We start from the raw sequence: 24,491 nt of genomic DNA, 5'->3' as shown, positions 1-24,491 counted from the left end.
GAACACGGAAGTGAAGAAAGTGGTGCCCAGTGAACGTTTTCAGCTGGATATCATCATAGCAGAACAACAAAGAGAAAGGAGGAGTTTCTGTTGAAGCCTTTGTGAATCACACAGCAGGGACATTACTCAGCTTTTCCCACCCCTGATAGGTCAGAAGAAGAGAAAGCTCACCTGTCATTAGAAATAACTTACATTTTAGCAGTGCTGTTAGCTCAAACTTGTAAATACAGACACAACTCCCTGCAAAAAAACTTGAAGTTGAACTATTTAGAAAGGTGAACTGGATAAGTCTGATTTAAGAGTAATAACAATCTCGTTAACCATCTGCAGGAGATAATCGTGATTAGGCACTCTCCTTTCCATAACCTTGCCCTGTCTCTGTGTATGAAGGTGCTGACGAATTGAGGCTGGCAAATGGAACTAGACCCTGCTCTGGGAGAGTGGAAGTAAAACATCAGGAGCAGTGGGGAACTGTGTGCGATGGTGACTGGACCATGAAAGATGCTGAGGTTGTTTGTAAGCAGCTACGATGCGGATTTGCTCTTCAGGCTCTTAATCGAGCTCCGTTTGGAGAAGGATCTGGACCAACGTGGTTGTATCGACTTGATTGCCGTGGTGATGAATCCGCTCTCTGGAATTGCTCACATGCAGGATGGGGTGCTTTTACCTGCCCTCATTACTTTGATATTGGAGTGGTCTGCTCAGGTAAGAAGTCACCCAACCTTGTATAATAGAAAAATGCTACAAGGCTGAGGTCAAACTTTGTCCTAGCTGGAAAAAGCCAAATACTGCACAGAGGTAACACTTTCTCCATAGCCTCTGCTCAGCCAAAGCAAGTTGCACAAGCATTAAGTCTTCTGCTTACTACAAGTTTATGTCTCCTTTGCCTGGGCACAGCAGTGACATAGAATGGAAGTAGACATAGTAAATGACATAGAAGAGTGTGCTGGTTTTGGCTGGGATAGAGTTAATTTTCTTCTTTCTCATTTGAATAATGAAGCCTCGAGGACAGCACACTAGTAAATGGCTATTTATTTGTTTGTTTGTTTGGGGATTGCTACTTCTCAAGCATTTGGAAAATGTTCAAAACTTCCCTCCTGTAGCTTCCCAAGGATTTAGTATTTTCACATACTAAGAAATAAGCATTCCCACACAGCATTTTCTCTCTTGGTGGTGGCATACAGGAATTGTCACAATGTTTATTTAAAAGTGTCAGTGGTCGTCAGAGAAGTGACGTGTCCTGCCCATGAAGGTATGGGAGTTATTAAATTAGGTCAGTACAACCAACCCTTGATGCTGGATTTCTTGGGTTTTTTTTCCAGGTTTCTCTAGGCTGCATCTGACTGGAGGGGACACTGCCTGCTCAGGACATCTGAAAGTACAGCAGGAAGAAACCTGGGCTACGGTCTGTTTTTCACACATTGACTTCAAAACTGCCTCTGTTATATGTAAAGAGTTAGAATGTGGCCAGCCTGTGGATATCTTGAGAGGAACTCACTTTGGAGACAGACGTGAACTGATCTGGCAAGAAGAGTTTCACTGTGTAGGGAATGAGACTTGCCTTGCACAGTGTCCCAGGATGCTGCACCATAATAAGACATGCTCTTATGATGCCACTGTTGTATGTTCAGGTGAGACTTTGGACTGATGGATGTAATTTACATATGTCCTATATGTTTTCTTCCTGTCAACCCACTGTTCAGAGCCTCTGCATATTTCTGTGGTCCTCAGGGTTCTTGGGTGCTTCTCTAATCATGCCCTGAGCCATCCAGGGAAGGCCAGGAAGTAATAAAGAGCAGCCCCACAATCTCTCATTCACTTGAGAGTGTGCATTTAACATAGGCTGTTCTAACCACTTCACTTCTGCACCAGGGATGCAGATCTCAAAAGGGCTGTAATTTCTTTTATGCTACTAGAGGTATGCACTCAGTAGTGCTGAGAATTCCTTCCATGTCTTTCTCATATACATAAAAGGAGAGATGGCCAGAGCAGACAAGCAGCAACATGGAGAAATGAATTTATTTTCTGTGCTGCCAGTGTGTATGTTAATCTCTGGCACTTCAGTTAATTATAAAACTGGGAGAGGTACCATACCTCCAAAAGGTCAAAGGAAGCACAAGTTACAAATTGAAGTTATCTAAAAAAGAAAAAGAAAAAGTTGTCAAGAGGCCTGGATGACTTTAGTTGTGACTGCCAGGTAACATTATTTAAGAACTCCATACAGTCATGGCTGCTGGGGGCTCTAAACACATCTAACTTACTGCCCCCAACTACAAAAGTGATGATTAGACCTAGCAAACACAGGGCACGAATCAAAAGGGGTAAACTGAACATGGGGCAGAGCTGCTGTCAACACCCTGTCACAAAACAAGCCTGGAAAGGACTGCAGTTCATGTCCATTTCCCAGTCAAAGGGCTGCAGTCTGTTTCAAGACTGCCTTGGACACTGTCCCACTGGCCATGGCAGTCTGGAGCGCTGGCTGGGCAGCTGTGACAGCCAAACAGCGCAGTTAAGGTATCAGTAACTGACAGGTCTTGGGTCCTTCCTCCGTCTTGCTAGAGTCACAGCTCAGAGTGGAAATCCAGGTCTCATTAGGGGGAGTACGATGCAAGGACCAGGCAAGGGTAAGAAGTAACAGTGTGAGAAGACAGAGGGACTGCATGGGGCTGGCAGTAGGACACCATAGTCCTACCCATGCCGCACGTAAATTATTGTGAATATGCTGATGGGCATGGCCTGTTGTGTTCAGAGCCTTATGCTGTGGTATGGGTGAAAGTTGAGAATTGCACGCCGCAGTTGCTGCTTACTGGGTAATGTGAGATGACTAACTACTGGGAGAGAGAGTGCTACTGGTAGCTCCTACTCTGAGTTTCTCACGTGCTCCAAATGCAAGGCAATGCTGGAGCTGCCTCTGCAAGAAAAGATGTTGCAAGGTAGCAGCAACAACTATTATGGGGGAGGAGAGACTGAACTTAAAGAGTCAAAAGACTGTTAGTGATGTAGTGCAGGCTACAACATGGACAATAAAGACCTTTTTTTTTCAGAGCTGGCTTATGAGCATCCTGGTCTAACATGTTTCCCAGTAACCTGAGACACAGCAAGTGTTAGTTCCTTGCAGCTAGATCTCTCTCACAATTTTCAGTGCAATGACACAAAAAAAATGTAACTGCTAAGTTCCTTTATTTTTCCTGCAGGCTATGGTGGGTACAGGCTGGCAAATGGCAGCACCAGATGTTCAGGGAGAGTAGAGCTTGTTCATGGAGGCACGTGGGGAACCCTGTGTGACTACCTGTGGGATTTCCCAGCTGCTGACGCCCTCTGCCAGCAGCTGGACTGTGGAATTGCCCTAATGATACCAGATGGACAGTCCTTCGGGAAAGGAAATGGATCTGTCTGGAATGGCACATTCAGCTGCAAGAAGAATGGCTCACACCTGAGGGACTGCCTTGTGAGTGTGCTAGGTCATGATGAATGCCCTGCTGGAAAAGATGCTCGTGTGGTATGTTCAGGTGAGCAGCGGAAAGGTCTAAGAGGAGAACTGAAAAACTCCTTTGAGGACTTCATCTGTATCACAAGGCTGCTCTCTGTGAAATGCTCCTAGTGTCAGGGAACAGCAAGAACAGGGCTGCTCCACAAGGTAGGATGAGCTGGGGGCAGCGACTGAGGACAACACAGGCAGTGTGTCCTTACCCACCAAGGCACAATCCAAAGCATCTGCAGAGAGAACAGAGGAAGGTACTGATAACAAGGTCTATGGACAGTCCTAGACAAGGCAAAGTAGGGTCCAACTGGAGAGTACAGTCAGGAGTAGCAGGAGACAAGACTGGAGACACTTACACCAGCCACATGGTTGAGGCAAGGACTGAAGGCCTGGTCCAGGTTTAAGTGAGGCCTTGGACCAGTAGCCCAAGGGTACATAGCTGGAGGCCCTAGGTGAGGTGGCTGGTCAGAACAATTAAGGTCTATTGGTTCACCCAGAGCCCTGAAACCTAGTGCCCTGGGTTTAAAAATGGCAAAGGGGACCAGATCCTGACTTCTAGTCATTCTTCTTAGTAAAATAGGGTGGGCTGAAGTCTAGTTATGAGTATGGAAGTTCCCGTGGCCCAGTGGAGTAATTTTTACTACTGAATGCTAAGGAAAACTCATTCCCATTTCCCAGTCACTTTCAGGTCATGCCCATGAGCAGTTACGAACATGATATCTCGGTACTCACTTTCTCTTATATTCAGGGTGCCCAGGTGTCAGGTTGGTGAACGGCACCACATGCTCTGGCAGAGTGGAGGTCCGCCATAGAGACATGTGGGGAAGACTCTGCCGCTCTCACTGGAATTTGCAAGCTGCCAGCGTTCTCTGTCATCAGCTGAACTGTGGCTATGCAAAGTCAATCCAGACAGGAGACCATTTCGTGGATGGGGATGGGCCCATATGGAGAGATGCTTTTCACTGTGAAGGGACAGAGTCCTGCCTATGGGATTGTGCTCAAGTGACTTTGGGCAATCCAGCCTGTTCAGCCAGAGAAGCAGCCACTGTTATTTGCTCAGGTAAGTCAGGAGTGGCCTTTTATGGGTAGCGCAACTTCAGACCAAAGCAGCGTTGGTGATCTCACACTGCCAAGCAAGTCTGGTATGTCAGCCTATGTTTGAGCTGGGGAAGCCTTTCTCGCTTCCCATTGCAGACCCCTGTGTGCATGAAAGCAAACAAAGCCTTAGGAGAGGCTGCCTCTTTAACTGGTGGTGAGAATTATTTTTTTACCAACATAGAAATTTGTCTTCCATCTCTCTTCCACATGTTATTTCTACTGCAGTAGATGTTATTCAATACATTTCCTCTTGAGCCCAGGTCTTGCTGAACCACTCAGACTCTCAGGTGGTGAGAGCCGCTGTGATGGGCGAGTTGAGATCTCACTCCATGGCATGTGGAGGAGAGTCCTGGATGATGACTGGAACATTAAGGATGCTCATGTGGTGTGCAGACAGCTCCAGTGTGGAACTGCCGAGAAAGCCTATTACCTTCCAAGGTCTGAGCGAGGCATGGGTCCTGTTGGCTTAAGAAGTGTCCAGTGTGCTGGACATGAGACTCAGCTGATGCTCTGTAACACCTCCTATTCTCAGACAGTGCCAACAGGAGTTGCTGAAGACATTGGTGTGTTTTGCTCAGGTGAGTTACTATGTGAAAGGTACAGAATGCTTCCTAGGGTTGACTCTAGCCCACCTTGTGCTGTGGTCTCACCAGATCTATAGGCATGGGTCTGAGCTTGTGATACCCACCTGCTTGTATACTCTAAGGGACAAATGATAGTTGAGGAAGCAAGTGGAATTTACATGATGCTTTCTTCATCTGAATTTCTTCAAGAATTTCTCTCGCAGAATCAAAAAGAAATAATAGAATACAGAAGCCATACAACACTAGTTTGGCCATGGCTGCCACACATTCTGACTGTCACTTGGGAATTAAATAGGTTTTATTTTGTGACACTTCTATATTTATAGATATGTGCAGCCTTTCTAAAGTAAATGAGAACTGTTTCTACTCTTGTCTTATTTTGTAACCCATCTGTAACAGAATCTGTCTCTGTCTAACTAAATGAGTTTAGATAGAAAACAGCTTCTCCAGCATTCTAAGATAAGGTGATCTCTGTGTATAATTAGCATGACTAGACACTCCTCCTTGTTTGCAACATCTCACAGGAATTATTCAAACATTTACCTGATGCAGGAGTAGGCCTTTCCCTTTATGCGGTTTTAGCATCACAGGAGTTCTGCCCAAGAAACCATAACAGAAGAACTGGAATATAACAAGAAGATGGTGCCTTAAAAGTGTTTTAAACATACAGCCATTATGCTGACCCTGTGCATTATCATTATATTGCATGTTGACAGTTGGGTTTTCTTCCTGCAGGTAGCAGACAGATCAGGCTGGTGAATGGAACAAACCGCTGTGCTGGGAGAGTAGAGCTTTATCATGATGGCATCTGGGGCACCGTCTGTGATGATAACTGGGATCTATCAGATGCTAATGTTGTTTGCAAACAGCTGGGATGTGGACATGCCATCAAGGAATTTGTCTCTGCTCATTATGGCGAAGGCTCAGGACATATCTGGCTGGACGATGTGAACTGCACTGGGGCTGAATCTGATCTCTGGGCATGTCCCTCTAGGGCATGGGGCCAGCACAACTGCCAACACAAAGAGGATGCAGGAGTCCTGTGCTCAGGTGTGTTCAGAAAAGCCTTTTCTGAGCCTGTGGGTTGAAAGGGGAGGGTTACGTGAAGGGGAAGCAGAGAGTAGGGGAGACTTGCTTGGACAGCCTCTTGCTCACTGGCTACAAGCATAGTTGGTCAGCATATCCCTTTGGTCCCACCAAGATGCAAAGGGTCTGCAGAAGTCCTTATTTTGCATTAACACACACACACAAAGAAGCGTGTGATGGGGTGGTATATTTGGGGGGTAAACTGGAGGGTTTCCATAAAGATTTCCACAGCAAGGGGCTGTGGGTATTCCTTGTGCAGGAGGAGGTCATCAACTGCCATGTGCCCATTACAGTCAGTTACAGCTGGCTCTGAGACCAATGGAAATAACACACTGTGCACCAACGAATCAATTAATCAGAAGAGCATATGGTAGCTCTGCTCATGCATATTTGAGACAGAGTGGCAGCTGCAAGGAGAGGAGAAATGAAGAGGTAGAAAAAGACACTGCTGGGAACATGGCTGGAGAGACAGTTTCCATGCCAGAGGAGGTATCCCTCTGAGAGGGCTGTGGCCTGCGGATAAGCCACACTGGAACAGATACACTCCTGAAGGGACTGCAGACTGTGGAGGACCCACAATGGAGCAGGTACAAGCCCTGAAGGGACTGGTCAGCCACGTTGGACCAAGTACAAACCCTGAAAGGACTGCAGCCTTTGGAGACCCCACAATGGAGTAAATACAACCCCTGAAGGGACTGCAGCCTGGAGTAGAGGAAAATGAATAAGAAGCAAGGAGCAGCAGAAAAAAACACAACCACCTGCACTGCCACCCACACTGAAGGAACTGGGAGGGAAAACAAAGGAAATTAGGACTAACAGAGTGGATCAAAGGCTTTTCCCTAAATGTTTGTTCAATTTTTAATGTTTTCTTTTATTTCCTCATTACCCAAAGCAATAATTAAGATTATGTTAAGTGCAAAAAATAAAATTAAGTTAAATTTCCCAAGTGGAAACAGTTTTGCCCATGATAGCAGACAGTAAATGTGGGAGAAGCTCTGGCAACACTAGTACCTGGCATGCCCTGGGACTGGAATAATTGTAGTGATTTCAAAGTTCCAGAGAAGCCTTGATTCTGATATTGGAAATTTGTCTTGTTGTGGTGTCGTGTAAATGGCACATCCATTGTTGGGGGGGTGGCAGGGCAGAGCAGGGAAGGGTACAACCTATGTGTAAACAGGTGGGAAATGGAGAGTGTCACAGACCCTGTTGGAGGGGAAGGTGATTGGGAAGAACTCCAGTGGCCTGGAGCCTGGATATTTTTTGTGCAAGAATATCAGCCCAGGACATGCAAAGGGGTTATGTTGCCTGTGAAACCCCAAGAGAGTGGTGTGTTGCTTTGCTGTGGGGTACACCAGAGCATACCATGTCCTCACAGTAGGGCTTCAGGAGGCAGTGGGACAGCTTAGCAGAGCTGAGGAATCTGGTTGATGGTCTCTGTCAGAGTAATGGTCTGGTAAAGTGGTGTTAACTAGTGCTCAGCACAAAAGGGAGGATTCTGGCCAGAAGTTAGCCACTAGTAGCACTGAAATGGCCAAATTGCAAGCTTCAGGGCTGCTTTTGGGAGCACCTACGGCTTAGATTGACTGACCTGGAGGGGGACCCTGACACCTTGGGAGGGAAAACTAGGGGCTCATGATGGATTAAAAAATTAGTCCTTTCAGGCAGCCTGAGTTACAGTAATTAAGGACCCCTACAGAAAAGGGTACGCTGCTCCCCAGACTGTGACCACTCAATGGGTCTTTGAGTGTAAATGAATGGAGAAATGTGGAGAAACTTACAGTCACTGCTCCAGGGAGAGGCCTCTGCAGTGGCTATGGCATTGCTGGGACACCAGAGCAGAAGAGATACAGCTGAAAGCTTGAGAAAGCAGAACTTTGGGGAGTTCAGGGCGTAAGCCACTTGTAAAGACTGTACTGCACAATGTAGGAGGCTTTGGTATCAGTTTATGGAGAGATATGTTGAGTAGTGCCTAATCGTGCTGATCCTACAACCAAAATACCCCTTTGAAAGAACTGGGAAGAAGGGGATAATCAACTGCAGTTTCCTGGACTGCTGGAGTGTGGCAAAGGGAGAGGGACACTGAAAAGCTTGTGGTAACTAATGTTAGGGCTTGAAATCTCCAATGGCCAGGCACAGTTACTAATGCTCCTCCGGTGCCACCTGGTGGGATGCCCTGTTGATAAAGGAGTGACCTACGTATACCATTCTGGAGTGAGGATGCCAGAAAAGGAGTGCAAGCTTAGCAGCGCGAATGAGGTTAATACCCACGATCCAGCAGTATGGTCAACCTCAGGAAACACATGAAGAGAGAATGAGAATTCTGCACGTCCCCCTCCTACACACTGAGACTTAAGGATGTATCTGAAAGAAAAGGGAGACAATATGAGAGACTGGGAGGAAAAGCCCTTCACAGACCTAGCATTGTGAGCACAGGAGGGAGGTGAGAGCTTATTTAAACCATTCCCTTCTGCTACCCCTGCTTCTGGACCACATACTGTTCTGACAACTGATTTGAACTTACTGTGTCAGGGGGGTTCTCCCCTGGCCTGGCAGTGGATGAAGTTAACCAAAGTCATTAGACTGTCCAGATAAGGCAGCCAGGCACCCTTGCCTCAACAATGGTGTGCGCTAGTTGCTACCTAACGATAGCGGAACTCAGTGCACCTTATTGTCCTCTCTCTGTAGCAGTGATAAACAAATAGTTCTTGGAGTGACTGGAGGAGAAACGTGCCCAGCTCTCAAGGAAGGGAACCAAACTTGAATAGATGGGTTTGGTACACCTTACTTGCTGCCACTGGCCCTACTGCCCCTGTCATCCTTGACACTGACTTTCTTGACCACTAGAGGTGGATGGATGGGACAGAAAGGCTTTGGGTTTTTTGGAATAGGCAGCGTGGCTTGCATAGGTGAGAACCAGCTATGGGACTCCCCAGGACTCTCTAATCACCCAAACATTGCTGAATTTGCTTAAATAGACCCAGGTGTCAGTCCCTTGGCAATCCAAATAATTTGCGGAAAGCAGTATCAAACTGACCAATGGGCCACCGATAAAATCCCCAAAATAATTGTTTCCCTGGAAGAACAAGGGGTGGTCTTAAACACATGGTCACCTCACAGCAGTCCTGTTTGACCGGTATGGAGGTCTGCTGGAGAATGATGGTTTACAGGAGACTTCAGAGCTCTGAATGAAGTCACACCCCTGTTAGCTGTTACAGTTCCAGACACATTGCAGCTCTTGTACAAGCTAGAAGCTAAAGAATATACCTGGTATGCTAGAACTGGTACTGCAAAGGCTTTTTTTTTTCAACCCCACTGGTCAAAGAAGCAAGACCTCTGTTTGCCTTCACCTGGCGTGGTGTGCAGTACATCTGGAACCAGCTGTCCCAAGGGTGGAAACACAGCCCTTGCTATCTGCCATGGCATCATCCACCAAAATTTAAAGCAACGGAATTCCAAAGAACTTTCCTCTACCTTGATGATGTATTGGTTGGAGGAACAACTCCAGAAGTACTAAGTAAAGGGCTATAGGTAATCATTACCTTTCTCAGTGCTGGATTTGCCATTAAGCACTCCAAAGTAAAAAGGGCCCCTCAAGATATACAGGTTTTAGGCATGCAAAATGGATGCTGGTATGTGACAGCTGACCAAATTGCTTGGATAAGCACCATGGACCTCCACACAATAAAAAAAACCCTGGGCTTTCTTGGGCATTACTGGATTTTGACGTATGCACATCCCTGGTGACAGCCAATTGACCAAACCCACATATCAAGTGACCTGAAATAAGCTTCATTTTGAGTGGGAAGGGGAACACCAGCAAGCTTTGGAGCTGATCAGCAGGAGATAGTCCATTCCATGGCATTAGGACCAATATGGGTAGGTAGCAATGTAAAAAACTTGTTATACACACATGCAGGAAAGAAAAGCATCATATGGAGTTTGTGGTGCTGAGCATCTCAGGAGATGAGAGACACTGCTGGCACTCTGGTGTCAGAGCCACAAAGGAGCAGAAAATAACTACTCCCCTGTAGAGCAGTAAGTTCTAGCTGCATATGCAGAGGGTGTCTGAGTGCCACTGAAGTGAGTGCAGAGCAGTCACTGTGGTTAGGCCCTAGACTAGCTGTCCTGAATTTTAGGTTCAAGGATTCAAAACCACTGAGGGAAGAACAACCGCAACTACACGGCAAAAAATGGCTACTGGTCCTTTGCCAATCTGCACATACTGGTTCAAGCTCTGGACCAGGATTAGTTGCATTTACTAAGTCAATGGCCAGCAATCAATAGTATGAGGAAGACCAAATGCCTTTGGCTGTCAAAGCCCTAGCATATGATAAATTAAGTACTGAAAATAAACAACAGTTTGTTTACTGATGGATCCTGTGAAAAGCACAGCAGGAAACAGGAGGTGGAAATCCTTGGAACCCCTCTACAGGAGAAGCTGCCATCTGGAAGGAGACTTGAAGAAGTTTGAAAGGCCTTGAAAATAGCTTTGGAACATACTCAGGAGCATTAACAGACCCATGTGTACAGATTCCTGGATGGTGAATAATGTGGCAAGGAAATAGCTTGAAGAATGAAATTGTGGTAACTGGCAGCAGTGAGGAAAACCATTTTGAGCTGAAGAAGTATGGAAAGTAATACAACAGCTGCTTGAAGAAAGACCTGCTTAGTATGTCACGCTAATAATGCACATATCCCAAATTCAAAGGCAACTCAGGAAGAGAAACACAGCAACCAAGCTGACCAGTTGGCTCAACCTGACAGTAGGGATTTGGGATGGGAGCATAAAGGAAAACTATTTTTTAGATAGCGAGCCTAGGAAACTGCTGAGAACGCTGCGAGGGTTCTAGGACAGAGAAGGCTGCTTAGGCTTGTCTTGGGAAGACATAATGCAAGCATTTAGGCAGTGTGATGTCTGTGGAATAACACAACATAGAGCATGAATGATGAAACAGTATGCACAGTGAGAGAAATGAATGTTTGGAGATGCCTGGCAAGTGGATTATATAGACCAACACCTTCCTCCCCAGCAATGCTGGCAGATGCTACGTTCTCATAGTGGTAGAGCATCACTAAGGTGGCTAGAACCCTAGAAGGAGTAAACAAAGATATCTGTTGGCACCATGGAATGACACTTAGGCAGGAACCAGACAATGTAAGTCATTACAAAAATACAACCATTCAAGAATGAGTAGAGTGGGTACATCGCCAGGCAGCTGGAAAAGTAGAGCTGTGCAATGGTTTACTTAAACCCATGCAGCCCAAAAGAAAACCTGAGCTCATCTGGGTGATAGAGTACCAGCCAGGCCTGAGGATGCTTGGATTGAGAAGCCTGCAACAGTTGAAATCCCTAAGAAAGTGGTCTCTATTGTTTGAAGAGTAGGGTTTACTTACTGGTTGGTCTTTGGAAAAAGAACAATTAAATGTATGCCTTTACATAAAGTAAATAGAAGAGAGTAATCTTACTTCACTTCATAAACTATGTTCTTGTTCATGTGTTTTGCAGGGACAAGGTCTGAGCCTTGTAATTAATATATGTTGAGATTGGTATGATGTTAACTCCTATAGTGTGGTTCCCAGAATGAGAGATAGTGTTTTATTGACTATATGTGCACATTGTTACAATGTCAATACCTATTGTCTGGGACTAAGGGTAGAGTTTATAAACTATGTATTTTATGACTATGATGATGGTAAAATAGAGTTTATAATGGGTGTATGTTCAAACACTTCTTAAAGAGGTGTTTCACAGAGGTGAGGGGTGAAATGTATTGGCTACAACTGGCAGTCATCAGAGGCTGCAGGGGTGCCCTGTGCTTCTGCAGGAGAGCCATTCCAGCTGGCTCTGAAATTATCATAAGCAAGTCATTGCACACCAAAACTTCAACAAATCAAAGGAGCACATGATACCTACACTTCAACATACCAAAGAAATATGCCTGTAACAGGGAGGGGTGGCCATCACTGTTGTTTGTTGATGTAGATGCTGAACCAGAGAGGATCACTGTATGATTTTTGGTTTTAAGTGTTTGTCACTTTTATGGTGGTTTCCTCTGGCACTTTCTCATTCAGAGTGATGAACAGGATTGTTAGCAGATTCTGGATTTCGCTCGTCACAGCCAAGTTCCTAGCAGAATCAGGCCCCTCTAATTCCACTTTTATGTCTTCACTTCTAGAGTTCCTGTCTCTGAGGCTGGTGAATGGCAATGGCTGTGCTGGGCGGCTAGAAGTTTTCTACAATGGGACATGGGGGAGCATTTGCTCCAATCGTATGTCTCAACTCACTGCAATAACTGTATGCAAACACCTGAACTGCGGAGACAATGGGGAAATTGCAGGAGACTTCAAATATGGCAGAGGTTCTGGGCCCATGTGGCTGGACCACGTTGAGTGTACTGAGCAACATAGCTCCCTCTGGCAATGTCAGTCAGACCCCTGGAATCCTCAGTCGTGTGATAACCGAGCAGAAGAGACCCATATTTCTTGCACTGGTAATTAGAAATGCATCTCTACAGGACTGCCCAGACATATACATAAACCTATGCATGCGTATATGGACATTGTAGTAATTACCTCATGTTCGTTTGTTACCTGGTATATATTATTTCTAGTTTCATGCAAACGGCACAAACATTTTTCTTTGTCTATATCCTTGATGTAAATGAGTGAATTAAAACTACATGAGTGTCACCAAGCGCAGTTACCCAGTGGAAATCCCAAGGAAGTCCCTGATAGGATGCTGCTACTTCATATTTTTAAAGCAAAAATCTATGCTACACAGTCAGTCTGTGAGAACTGAGTTAGGATCAGGCTTCTCAAGAAGTCTAGAGGCATGTATGTTTCTACATGTATGGAGGCATATCAGCACATATGTACTGTGCATGCACGTAGCCATGGACAAGTGTATGAATTAGTTCAGTTCTGAAGGTCCATTTCTAATGCCTGCTCTTATGACAGTATTTCGTACCTGTGGGTTCCCACTATAATATAAATGAATTCTAGATGACATTCAGATCTCCTGAAAGGCATTGCAGCTGCCTCACACAAGAAGAAAGAAAGCACAGTCATCAGGAAGTTTATTTAATTCACAGCGATAGCCAAACAGTGATCCCCCAAGTACTAAATAGGCCATAGATATATTATAGGAAAAAATTAACTTGATGATTGATTTTCAGGCATTTCATACTCCCTCACTCTTTTCAGAGAATAATAAAATTATTTACCTCAGTATTTAAATTCTGCAGGAAGAAAACAGGCAACGTCTCCAGCCACATTTGCTGAGTGTCCAAACTCTACGAGTTGTTCAGGTACCTCTACCTCTTTGTTTCTCTTTATTGGTCCCTAAAGACCTTCCTGCTGTTTCAGCAATACAGAAGATTTCTGTGTTTTGCAGACAGGGACAAGTTACGAGTCATAGGAGGAGAGGACAGATGCTCAGGCAGAGTGGAGATTTGGCACCAAGGTTCTTGGGGAACAGTCTGTGATGATTCCTGGGACGTGGCAGATGCTAATGTTGTATGCAGGCAGCTGGGTTGTGGATCTGCTGTGTCTGCTCTGACTGAAGCTGCCTTTGGGGAAGGGACTGGTCCCATCTGGTTGGAGAAGGTGCACTGTAAAGGAACAGAGCTGTCTCTTTGGGAATGTCCTGCCAAGCCCTTGTTCGGCAAAAACTGTGATCATAAGGAAGATGCTGCTGTGAATTGCTCTGGTTAGTGACTGGTCCTTTGGTTCATTACACAGATCTGGGAAGGAGGTGGATAGAGGAACATTATGTCAGCTCTACATCCCAGTGACTAGCCCCTTCGTAATTTTGACTGCAGGAACCTCACAAATTATGTGAAGATATTCTCCCTATTTTTCACACTTGCCTCTTTCTTAACCTGGACTCGCCTTCCTTTTGCAGGTATGACAGAAACAACAGCATCACCTACTAGAGCAGGTAAAACATTCCTTCTTCCCCCTTTCTCTCTCCCATCAAATGAGGATTTAATGTCCCTGATACTCCATAGCAGGTAAATCACCAGTACATTCCAGCTCACCAGAAAGCATCTCCTGCAGCCTTTTGTAAAGGAGAGCCGAGTGGCACTATCCCAGCTGCTGAATTCTAGCTGCTTAAGCATGACCCACAGCTGGGCAGCAGGTGACCTGCCTTACCCTGCTAGCATGGGCACAGCAGGAGGCTACAGAGTAGCAGCCCTTTGGGTCCCCTGGTTCTCTACATGTTGCTGCTTCATTTCCATTCAGATCTTCCCCGCCGCCCTGCCACAGAGAGTATGAGAATTTCAACGCCTGTCATCTTCTGCATTATCCTGGGGGTCCTTCTCTGCCTGGTCCTTGCCATTCTTGCCAGACAGAGCCGAAGTGCCAGGGCACAGCAGAGAGGTGGGTCCCTCAGAACTGGTAGGAAATGCCTCTTTGACATGGCTGGTCAGTGTTTAGTTGGCTGGGGAGGCTGGGGGGGATGGGTGACTGAGATGAATGGCATCTGCTGCCACACTGAGATTTTCACTTACCATCTGGCAATAAGACACCCCAGCAGTGCTTATTCTCAGTCAGCACTCTCTCGGTGACTTTCTGGGTACCAACCAGGCCATGTAGACCCCTTTAGGTCACTTCTACTTTTCATGACCCCAGCCTGCGTATGAGCAGAGACTGTGTGAGTGATTGTTGCCTTTTACTTTCAGGCTCCAGACTGTCCTATGACCCCTTCTCTGAGGCTGTCTATGAAGAGATCGACTATAACGTGATGAGAGAAAAGCAGGGCATGACTGGCCTCTCAGGTCTGTGTCTTGATCTTGTCAAGAGGAAATTCCTCTTGGTGGCCCAGATCCCAGTCTGATACTTTGCAGCTCCCAAGTCTACTGGGAATTGGAAAATTCCTAGATTTGAGGAGAGGGATTTCCTGTCCACTTGACTCTGCCAGTTCCTCTCCTAGGGACAATTCATTTTGTGCTGTCCTCACTGCAGCTATAGAGCATAGATCAGTACAGGTCAAACAAACAAACAAAAAAACCCCAAAAAACCACAAGCAAAAAAAAAAAGGCTTTTGCTGCAATTATTTAAAGCAGGAACAAATAAAGGGATAATTTGTATCTCCCTCCCAGCAGCTGTGTGTCTCTGTAGGCTTCCTCCTGTCGATTGTTTTTCTCCCTTTGTGGCTTGCCTCCCCCTCGAGCCACGAGAGGTGTTATGGAGCCCCTGAGGGATTTTTGGCTGTTCACCGTAAGCCCTTTACCTTGCAGGAGTAATACTGACTGCCCAAGAATCTGTTGGACTCAGATGGTATTACTGTAGCCTACTCTTTTCCTCATGATGCAGTCTTAGCAGCTAAGGAGAGTTTAATCTGATATCACGCTCTTTCTCATTTACCTAGATTCTTATTCAGAGAGTTCAAAACCAAAGGCACAGTTTTACACTGGGGACAGTGATGAAGAAAATGATCCTGGAGCAACTCAAGGTAATGGAAGACAGGGATCCTACAAAGAGAGAGACCCAAAATCAGGGTAACTTTTAACTTCCAGAGCATTTTTGGTGATTAAACCTTTTTTCTTGCTGCACTTCATGTCTACTAGTGATGTTTTGATGTGAACCAAAAATGTCTGTTTAACTCTTGTGGTAGAAGAATGTCATACAATCTCGTATACAAGTGCTAGTCTTCTCTTCTGTATGAGAAGTTGAAAATAAAAGTATTGCACTCTTCACAGGATCCAGTCACATGAATCCAACAATTTGACAACTGCTTCTCCCAGAAATCACAACTGTAACAGCTTGTAAGCTGTTGCTTCATTTCTGAGATAAATGGAGAGAATTAAGACAGAGGAAGAACAGGCTCCAAATAGAAACATTGGCATATGATTGCAGTTGATTAGAGAATTTTAATCCGAGTGATCTGAAGAAAATGCAGTTTGCCATATATGGGTTTTTTTTAAATTTGAAAAAGCTGAGGGAGAGCAAGTGTTTGGAGAAGAACTGCATTTTCCTAGAGCTGATCAAAAAGCTCTCTTAGCTATTGCCTGGTCTCTCAGAGATCAACCGCCAAAGGCATAAGCAGTTCTGGACCTCAGCTGCCCATATCCCAGACTCTCTACTGTGCTATGTCTTTAATTTTATTTTCTATGTTTTTTCTTATATTAAGGTTTTTTATTATTTAAAATTAAACTAAAAGCTTTTCTTTTCCTTACTTGCTTTGAAATGCTTGTCAAGAAGATAATTATTCCAAATAAGATCTCTTTTTCTTCTTTAGATTGAATATTGAGTACTAGGTAAAAAGTGAAATAGGAGTGCTTTGATAGACTTTTAATTTTTTATATATATATTATTTTTAAGTCCACGTGTGTATGTATATACCATAAAACAGTGAAAACTAATATTCTCTGAGGGATGGATTCCAGTTAAGTACAGACCACAGAGCGAGCTGCCAAGTTCAACAAGGCCAAGGGCAAGGTCCTGCACCTGGCTCAGGGCAATCACCAGGATCTGTAGGGACTGGAGGATGAATGGACTGAGAGCAGCCCTGTGGAGAAGGAGTTGGGGATACCGGTGGGTGAAAATTGGACATGAGCTGGCGATGTGCACTCGCAGCCCAGAAAGCCAGTTGTAACCTGGGCTGCATAAAAAGCAGCGTGGCCGGCAGGTCAAGGGAGGTGATTCTGCCCCTCTACTCCGTGCTGGTGAGACCCCACCTGGAGTACTGCGTCCCAGCTCTGGGGTCCCCAGTACAAGACAGACATGGACCTGTTGGAGCGGGTCCAGAGGAGGGCCACGAAAACAGAGGGCTGGAACACCTCTCCTATGAGGAAAGGCTGAGAGAGCTGGAGTTGTTTAGCCTGGAGAAGAGAAGCAGAACTGCAGATATTTTTCTCCAAAGGTTTGGCCTAAGTTTGTATCCACATGTCAATAGGCAAACGGCCAAGTGTGGCTACTTAGCTAGGCCATTTCAGAGAAATTTAACAGAAGGTGTTTAAAGTAATGAAAAGACAAGGAAGCAGGTTCTACACAGAGATAAACGAGGAGTAATTTGTCATTGTGCAATTATGAAATGCAATGGGGAATCTTACTCTGAAATAAACGCTGTCACTAACTGCCTCCTTCTCCAGATCTTCTTCCCCCTCCTGTCCCTCTCCACATTGATTTTCGCTTCCTACTTGTTACAGCAATGTATAACAATTATTGGAGCTATATCATTGTTGCCTGGAATACCTTAGAGTCCTCAGGAGGATTCCTGGTTTATTATTGTTCATTATCATCATGATAATGTCAGTATTACAGGCCCTTATAGCTGGAGCATCAGCTACTGCTTTCTCTAGTGGAAGATCTCTCCCCATTACAGTTAATATCTGTACTGTTCCAGAGGTCTCTCCACTGCCTGGAAATGCCCTGGAAGATGGTTATGATGATGTGACAGAAGCTCCTGGACCTAAAGATGCTTCTCTTTCTGGGCAGAATGAACAGGAAATCATTGGGATCCCTCAAGAACATGACAGAAACAAGGATGCACGGACAGGTGAGGCCGGAAGAGAAGTGCTGTTAGTTTTCATAATCTATAGTTACTGTACTGAACTCAGGGAAAATTAAGGTGGAGGGTACCTCAAGGGATCACCTCGGTTTTATCTAACCACTGTCGGGAAGGAACACTACCTACCTACACAGGGAGTGTAGGTTAGATGTTTGTTATTCTGTCCTTACAGCCATTCAGTAGCAGTGTTTCCACAGCCTCTGCAAGCAATCTTGTTCCCATGCTATGTTTTGCTTACAGCTATAAAATTCTTGCCTGTGGCCTAACCTAAGTCTTCACTGCTGCAAATTAAAATTGTTACTTATTACAATGACTGTGGGGATACAGGAGTTGCATTCGTTTTGTAACAGCCTTTTAAGTACTTGAAGATTGTTAACATATATCCCCGCGGTTCTGTTCTGTATTTTGTTTCTCTAGACTGCTGCAACCTAAATTAGTCAATCTTCTACTTAGGTCTTGTTGACTAGATCTCTGCTCATTCTGTATGTCTCCACTCAGGCTATGTCAGTAGGTCAGTATCTTTCAAAAATTGTTTCAAACCCCAAATTTTACAGTATTTCTGTACAGCATGGTATTAAGACCTTACTAGTGTCAGGTAGAGCAGAAGGAGCACTTTGTAGGTGTTAGAGGATATCCTTCTGTTTATGCATGCTATTGTGATGTTTCCTTTTTTTGCAACAGCATGACACTCCTGACAGTGTTCAATGTCTGGCCTGATGCAACTTCAAATCCTGCTCTGTAAAATACCACATACCATTAGACACCAGTCTTTCTAATTATGCAGTTGATTGTTTCTCCCTTCATCTGTAGTCCTTCAAGTGTCATTAGATTTCATTCTATGTTCATCAAAACTTTGCCAGGATCATTTGAATTATAGTATAGTATGGTACCATCTGGAAAACGTAATAAGAACATGTGTCTTTCATCTTAGGACTTAAAAAAAATACTTGATTGTATTGAGGGCTGTCAAAGAATCTTACCTGGTACAGTGAGCTACATAAAGAATATCATTTTTGACTGAATTTGTACCCAGTCTACAGAGGTTTGAGTTAGACCATATTTCTATAGTTTACTTGTAAAAATATCATGTGAGTTGAGTGACAATTGGCTCTACTCCCTTATAAAAGCACTTTTAGATAATCAAAAAGAAAAATCAGATTTATCTGGTGTGATTTATTTTTGATAAATCCACGTTACCTGTTATCTACCTGCTTTTTTTCTTCTGTGTCCTTACAAGTAGTTTATTTGTTCTCATGCCTTTCTGAAGTCAAACTTTCTGTAACTCCTGATCTTGTTTTTTCTCCCACACATCTCATCTTAAAAATAAGCATATGTTGTTCATGTTTTCCCAGTCCTTCAGAGCCTGTTCTCTGTGAGTTCTTAAAGACAGTGGATAGTGCCTGGAGGATGGATTCAGCTAGGTTTTTATCCTAGAACTAAATTTGGTCCATCTAAATCAAAAAGAACTAACAAAAAAAAATTTAAGATAGATAGACTTTTCTTTCTCTGTGCACTTAATATAACTGCGGAACACCTTCTGATCAGCGGCTGAACTCCACCTTTTGGGGTAGTGATAAATACATTTGACAGATTGAAAACATGAAAAAATAATCAAAACATTTTAGGACTCAAAGTGATTAGAGAAACGTAAGAGATTTTATTTAACAGCCCATGATTATATTCATTTTAACATTATGTAAGAAATGGTATACATTTCTACCTTATGTAAATGAATTCTCAGTGTCTTTGTGAACCTCACTTGCTGCTGACTTCATACAAAGCTGCTCTGCTGTATTGACAAACTTTGCTGTTTGCAAAAACCGTGTATAGTTAAGGTATATTCATCTCTCTCATCTGTTGTTTGTCTTCTAAAGATTAGGAGATACTAGGGGTTGCTAAATCTGGTAGTCTGATGGAGTTTCCATGACCCTAGGTCCAGCCAGTAGTGAGGCTGAGCACGCGTAGGCATGCACACACATGCACGCACATATAATACATATATGCAGGTGCACAAGGCTGGCTTGTAGAGCCAATGCAGACAGAAAACACAGCGCTCAAACACAAGCAGCACCCATGGCCTTACCCTGCTCCCCTCCCTGGCAGACCAGGATGAAAGCCTATTGGTGGAAAATATGTATGTACACACACAGTATGGATCCCTCCAGCAGTTGGCCTTAGACACTTAGTCTATCCACTAGCTGCCCCTGGAGCCTAAGTCTCTCAAGTTGCTGGCACCCACATGTACTAACAGATCTACACACACCCACCCCTCCCACACACACATGCACACGAACACTATATTTCCACCAGTAACTGGCCTTAGACACTCAGTCTTTCCAGTACCCAGATGCAGACAGACAGGCACGCACGCACACACGCACGCATAGCCCCTTTTATCCCCTTAGCACTGTATTTTCTCCCGTTTCTTCCTCCCCAAACTACATTGGTCCCTCCTTCTCTGTGCTTTTGTTTCCTCCTCTAAGCAGCCCATAGTAAATTGTCTCTAATCCCAAGATGCTCTTCCCCTGTATCTCATAATAAGTCTCATACCTTTGTGGGCAACACCACCCCTCAGGCAGTAAGGTCGGTTACATCCTCTTAATGGGTTTCAAACACAGACAAGGGGCTGAGCACTCTCCTGTGGTAGCCCTGGGAGGAGCCAGTTCAGGGCACATTTGTGGGATGGACAAGGACAGATCTATTAAATTTACAACGTGTCAGGTAACACTCAAGGCAATAAAAACGGAGTTGGGTTATTTAGGGATTTTGAAGAATTGCCTTTATTAGAAGTGTTTAAAGTTAGATCAGTAACCTGTTTTCTGGGAACAGCAAGCTTGATCCTTGGATATGTGTACATGTAGCAGGAGGCAGGATGAGACAAGCATTTTTCGGTCTTTCACAGCCACGCATATCTAAGGTTCTAATTTCTGGAGGTGGCAGCTGACAGCCCATGCTGCCAGCTGCACAGCCATGTAAAGGTAATACGTACAGGATATGCATTTCTCTCAGTGTTCTTCCCTTCGTGTTTTCAGACTGGAGTCCTAATGTGTCAGGAAGCAGGACCTCCGAGGCTGCAAGGCATTCATCCCCTGCTCTTGAAGATACGGGCTATGATGACATTGAAGAGCTAGGACAATGATAGAGGCTGCTGAGCTGTACTGACCACTTTTGGAAATACAACTCTGTTCATAAAATGCTAATCGGGTACTAGTAGAACCAGAACAACCTGCATTTAGGATTAGTTTACCTAAGTTTGGCTTATTTGCAGAGAAGTGATTACATACTTAGAAGATATACAAGCATGACTGTTAAGAAAATCTTTCTAATTTCCCATATAATTTCTTGTTGCCAAGACTGCCTGGACACTTTTTGTGTTTTATTTCTAAATATTTTCATTGTATTTTTTTTTTCTACTGAGATAATATATCATGACATTTTCTTATTAGAAACTGTTTAAAGATCTCCTCTCAAATTTATGCTTCTCTTCGCAGATGCACAGGACAGCTTTCTGGAGATTGTTAGGAATGGAGACTGAACTGCAAGAAAATCATCAAAGTTCTGTTTCATCTTTTGGATATTCTTGCTTGTCACACAGAATGTGAGGACTAGAATTAATTTTCTAGATAGTGCTTTGTGAGATGAGAAACTCAGCAAGAAGTTATTCTTGTCCTCACTTTAGATGCAGCTCTGCCGTTTGAATTATGTACAAGAGAATCACACATTCGATTGGAGGGAAAAGCTTCTCTTCTCTTTCCTCCCTCCATAGCATGGTGACTTATTGTCTCCCAAAGTCATACCAATTACATAGTAAGAGAAAGTTTAATTTCTTTCCATAAATGGCAAGTGATGGTCATACCTATACATGTCTGTCATGTCATTTCTTTCAGTCGTATCAAGGCAGATTGAAAAAGTCCACATGTTGATGGAATAGAAGTTGAAGTATTGTTGTCTTGGCTCGTAATGAAATTTCTTTCAGGTCTTGAAACAAAAAGCCTCCCTTGCATTCTGTCATCTCTCTCGGACTCCACTTATCCCTCAAAACCTGAGCCCTACCCTTCCAGTAGGCACTCCCTCTCCACCCAAGAAAGCTGCTAATTTATTCAAGAATGTGAAGGAAATTTTTTATAAACCTTATTCAGATCAACTAAGTATCTCAAAAGAAAAAGGTCTGAAACTTCAACATGGGTATGATTTTTGGGATCAGAGGTTAAATGTAGTGGAAACGCAGGCTGTTGAGAATTTGCCTAGAGCATGCCAGCGTAATGATGTGTCTAGAAGAAATACCTGTGAGAGTCACCATAAACTAGATGAGACTTATTTGTACGTAAAAACAACAGTTGTTCTAGCCATCACGATACATCAAGAAATGTGAGTTTGTCCCAGACAGCTGAGAAGACACACAGAAAAGCAAATCCTTGCCCAAACAATCTCACTATCCTCATTAGCCCAGCATCAGGACACCTTACAACCCTGTGCCAAGGACTGAGGCAGAAGAGACTGCACTGAGATGAACTGAATACTTCTTTGTATTCAGTGAGTATCCTGGCAAATCTATGCTTCCCTGGCTGTCTCCCTCTCCACACTGAATGAAGCTTCCTGTGCAATATCGTGAGAGCACAGGAGTACTCTGTACTGCTATGATTCTGTGATGCGTAGGATGTTTCTATCTGTGTAACTTTATCCTTTCCAAGCCAGACGGGAAGTAGTGAGGAAGAAATTCAAAAGGAAAGACAAGTCTGGCAAAGACAAGACACTTTGTTAAAAGAAATCCTAAGGAAAAGGAACCACCTTAACATTTAGCTCCAGGCAAGAGTGGTTTACTTCTTCCCTGGTTAAACCTAGGATCACAGGGGGACATAAAGCCATCGCAGCAGCCAAGTCTTTGAGAAAGGAATTCTTACTGATTGCTTCTCCTGCAGCAGCAGCAAGACCTAACAGGCATGCTACAGGCATGCTGTGATACACAGAAGGAGAGAAACACATACATCCATGTAATTTAACTGCATCACGCCATCTGCTTTTCCTGGCTCACTAATAGAAAAACTAGAGTGGAAATAGAGAGTGTTTGCCAGGAATAGGAAAAGGCAGCAGAAACTGACGGGGGCAACCAATTCTGTGCCAGAAACAGGTGTAGCAGACTACTTATCCCTGTCAGAATTACCGATACAGAACAGGACATCCCCTCCCTGGGTGCACTGGGCTGGGCTCCAGCGACCGGGAAGGAGGAATCCCCTGGGCATCAGAGATGGCAACAACTGATGTCATTGGGATGATCCAGTTCAGCTGAGTACTCCCCAGGTGACCATATATAAGGGCATATAATCCTCATTGTGGCAAGTGGACTGATCTTGGAAATATGCCCACAGTGTTCAAATTTGTAACCAAAAGCCTATAGCATTATGGATGCACCTGAATGGGACCTGTCCAATGAAATTTTTAGGATAACTGAAGTAATTGGTTTGAAAGCATATTAACAGAACACAAGAATAATAAGAGATGTAAAGTGGCTTAACTGTGTGTCCTGGTTTTGGCTGGGATAGAGTTAATTTTCTTTCTAGTAGCTGGTATAGTGTTATGTTTTGGATTTAATATGAGAAGAATGTGATAACACACTGATGTTTTCAGTTGTTGCTAAGCAGTGTTTATACTAAGTCAAGGATTTTTCAGCTTCTCATGCCCAGCCAGCAAGAAGGCTGGGGGGGGCACAAGAAGTTGGGAGGGGACACAGCCAGGGCAGCTGACCCAAACTGGCCAAAGGGGTATTCCATACCATGCGACGTCATGCCCAGTATATAAACTGGGGGGAGTTGGCCTGGGGGGGATCACTGCTCAGGAACTGACTGGGCATCGATCGGGCGAGTGGTGAGCAATTGCATTGTGCATCACTTGTTTTGTATCTTCCAGTCCTTTTATTATTATTATTATCATTATTATTTTCTTCCTTTCTGTCCTATTAAACTGTTCTTATCTCAGCCCACAAGTTTTACCTTCTTCCTTCCGATTCTCTCCCCCATCCCACAGTGTCGTGGTTTAACTCCAGCCAGCAACTAAGCACCATGCAGCCGCTTGCTCCCCCCCCCCCCCCCCCCGCCGCAGTGTCTGGCTCCAATGCCCATCCAGACTCTCCAGATTATAAAGGCTGAATGTCAGAACTGTGTTGTCAAGCTTATTAAGGGCCAGATTCCTGCAACAACTGTAAATTAAAAGGATATTTGTACTTCAGATTACTACATATAAAATCCTATGTGATTTCAAAATTCCTTTAATTTTCCCTACTATCTTTCTCTCTCTTTATATGAATACATATAATATGTAATATAAAGAGTAATTCTGAGCCAGTTTGGCTTCTCCAAGGGAAAACTGAACCTCTTGATTGTTTATAGTATCAGTGAATGAATTGAATAGAAAAAGTCAAGTGGATAAAACTCCTAGAAGGACTCAAAATCATTTAGAAAGTATGTATTGATTACAGCTGTTAATAATGTTGGCCCATCCTTACAATGTCATTTCAAAACTACATGTGAAACAGCACATTTCCTTTCCAAGGCTAGATATATAATGATCAATCAATATAGTTTCATAGGTGAAAACGTTAAAGACAAACAGTTCTACTATAATGAACATCTATTTTTCTAACACATAGAAGTTTGTAAGCAACCATAGTTCTATGCTCGAAACTGTTATAATCTCAACATTTAAAATCTGTTGTCTGAAGTTAGACACATTC

General features: G+C 44.0%; 1 protein-coding gene across 1 annotated transcript in view; it reads left to right on the top strand.

The window, feature by feature from the left end:
* Window positions 1–23,846, top strand: part of LOC128145202 (antigen WC1.1-like) — a 28,977-nt gene extending 5,131 nt beyond the window's left edge. The window contains exons 2-16 of the mRNA XM_052794971.1: window positions 391–705; window positions 1,323–1,631; window positions 3,195–3,509; window positions 4,230–4,541; window positions 4,840–5,157; window positions 5,899–6,213; window positions 12,426–12,740; window positions 13,494–13,556; window positions 13,643–13,957; window positions 14,153–14,188; window positions 14,494–14,631; window positions 14,934–15,029; window positions 15,623–15,706; window positions 17,600–17,752; window positions 20,797–23,846. Coding sequence (XP_052650931.1) covers window positions 391–705; window positions 1,323–1,631; window positions 3,195–3,509; window positions 4,230–4,541; window positions 4,840–5,157; window positions 5,899–6,213; window positions 12,426–12,740; window positions 13,494–13,556; window positions 13,643–13,957; window positions 14,153–14,188; window positions 14,494–14,631; window positions 14,934–15,029; window positions 15,623–15,706; window positions 17,600–17,752; window positions 20,797–20,903 — 3,191 coding nt within the window. The 3' untranslated portion in view covers window positions 20,904–23,846. The remainder of the gene's footprint in view (window positions 1–390; window positions 706–1,322; window positions 1,632–3,194; window positions 3,510–4,229; window positions 4,542–4,839; window positions 5,158–5,898; window positions 6,214–12,425; window positions 12,741–13,493; window positions 13,557–13,642; window positions 13,958–14,152; window positions 14,189–14,493; window positions 14,632–14,933; window positions 15,030–15,622; window positions 15,707–17,599; window positions 17,753–20,796) is intronic.
* The last annotated feature ends 645 nt before the right edge of the window (window positions 23,847–24,491 follow it).

This window comes from Harpia harpyja, chromosome 8 (genome assembly GCF_026419915.1).
Source record: "Harpia harpyja isolate bHarHar1 chromosome 8, bHarHar1 primary haplotype, whole genome shotgun sequence".
Taxonomy (NCBI): Eukaryota; Metazoa; Chordata; class Aves; order Accipitriformes; family Accipitridae; genus Harpia; species Harpia harpyja.
The sequence above is the reverse complement of the archived record's forward strand: the minus strand, read 5'-3'. Positions and strand labels throughout refer to the sequence as shown.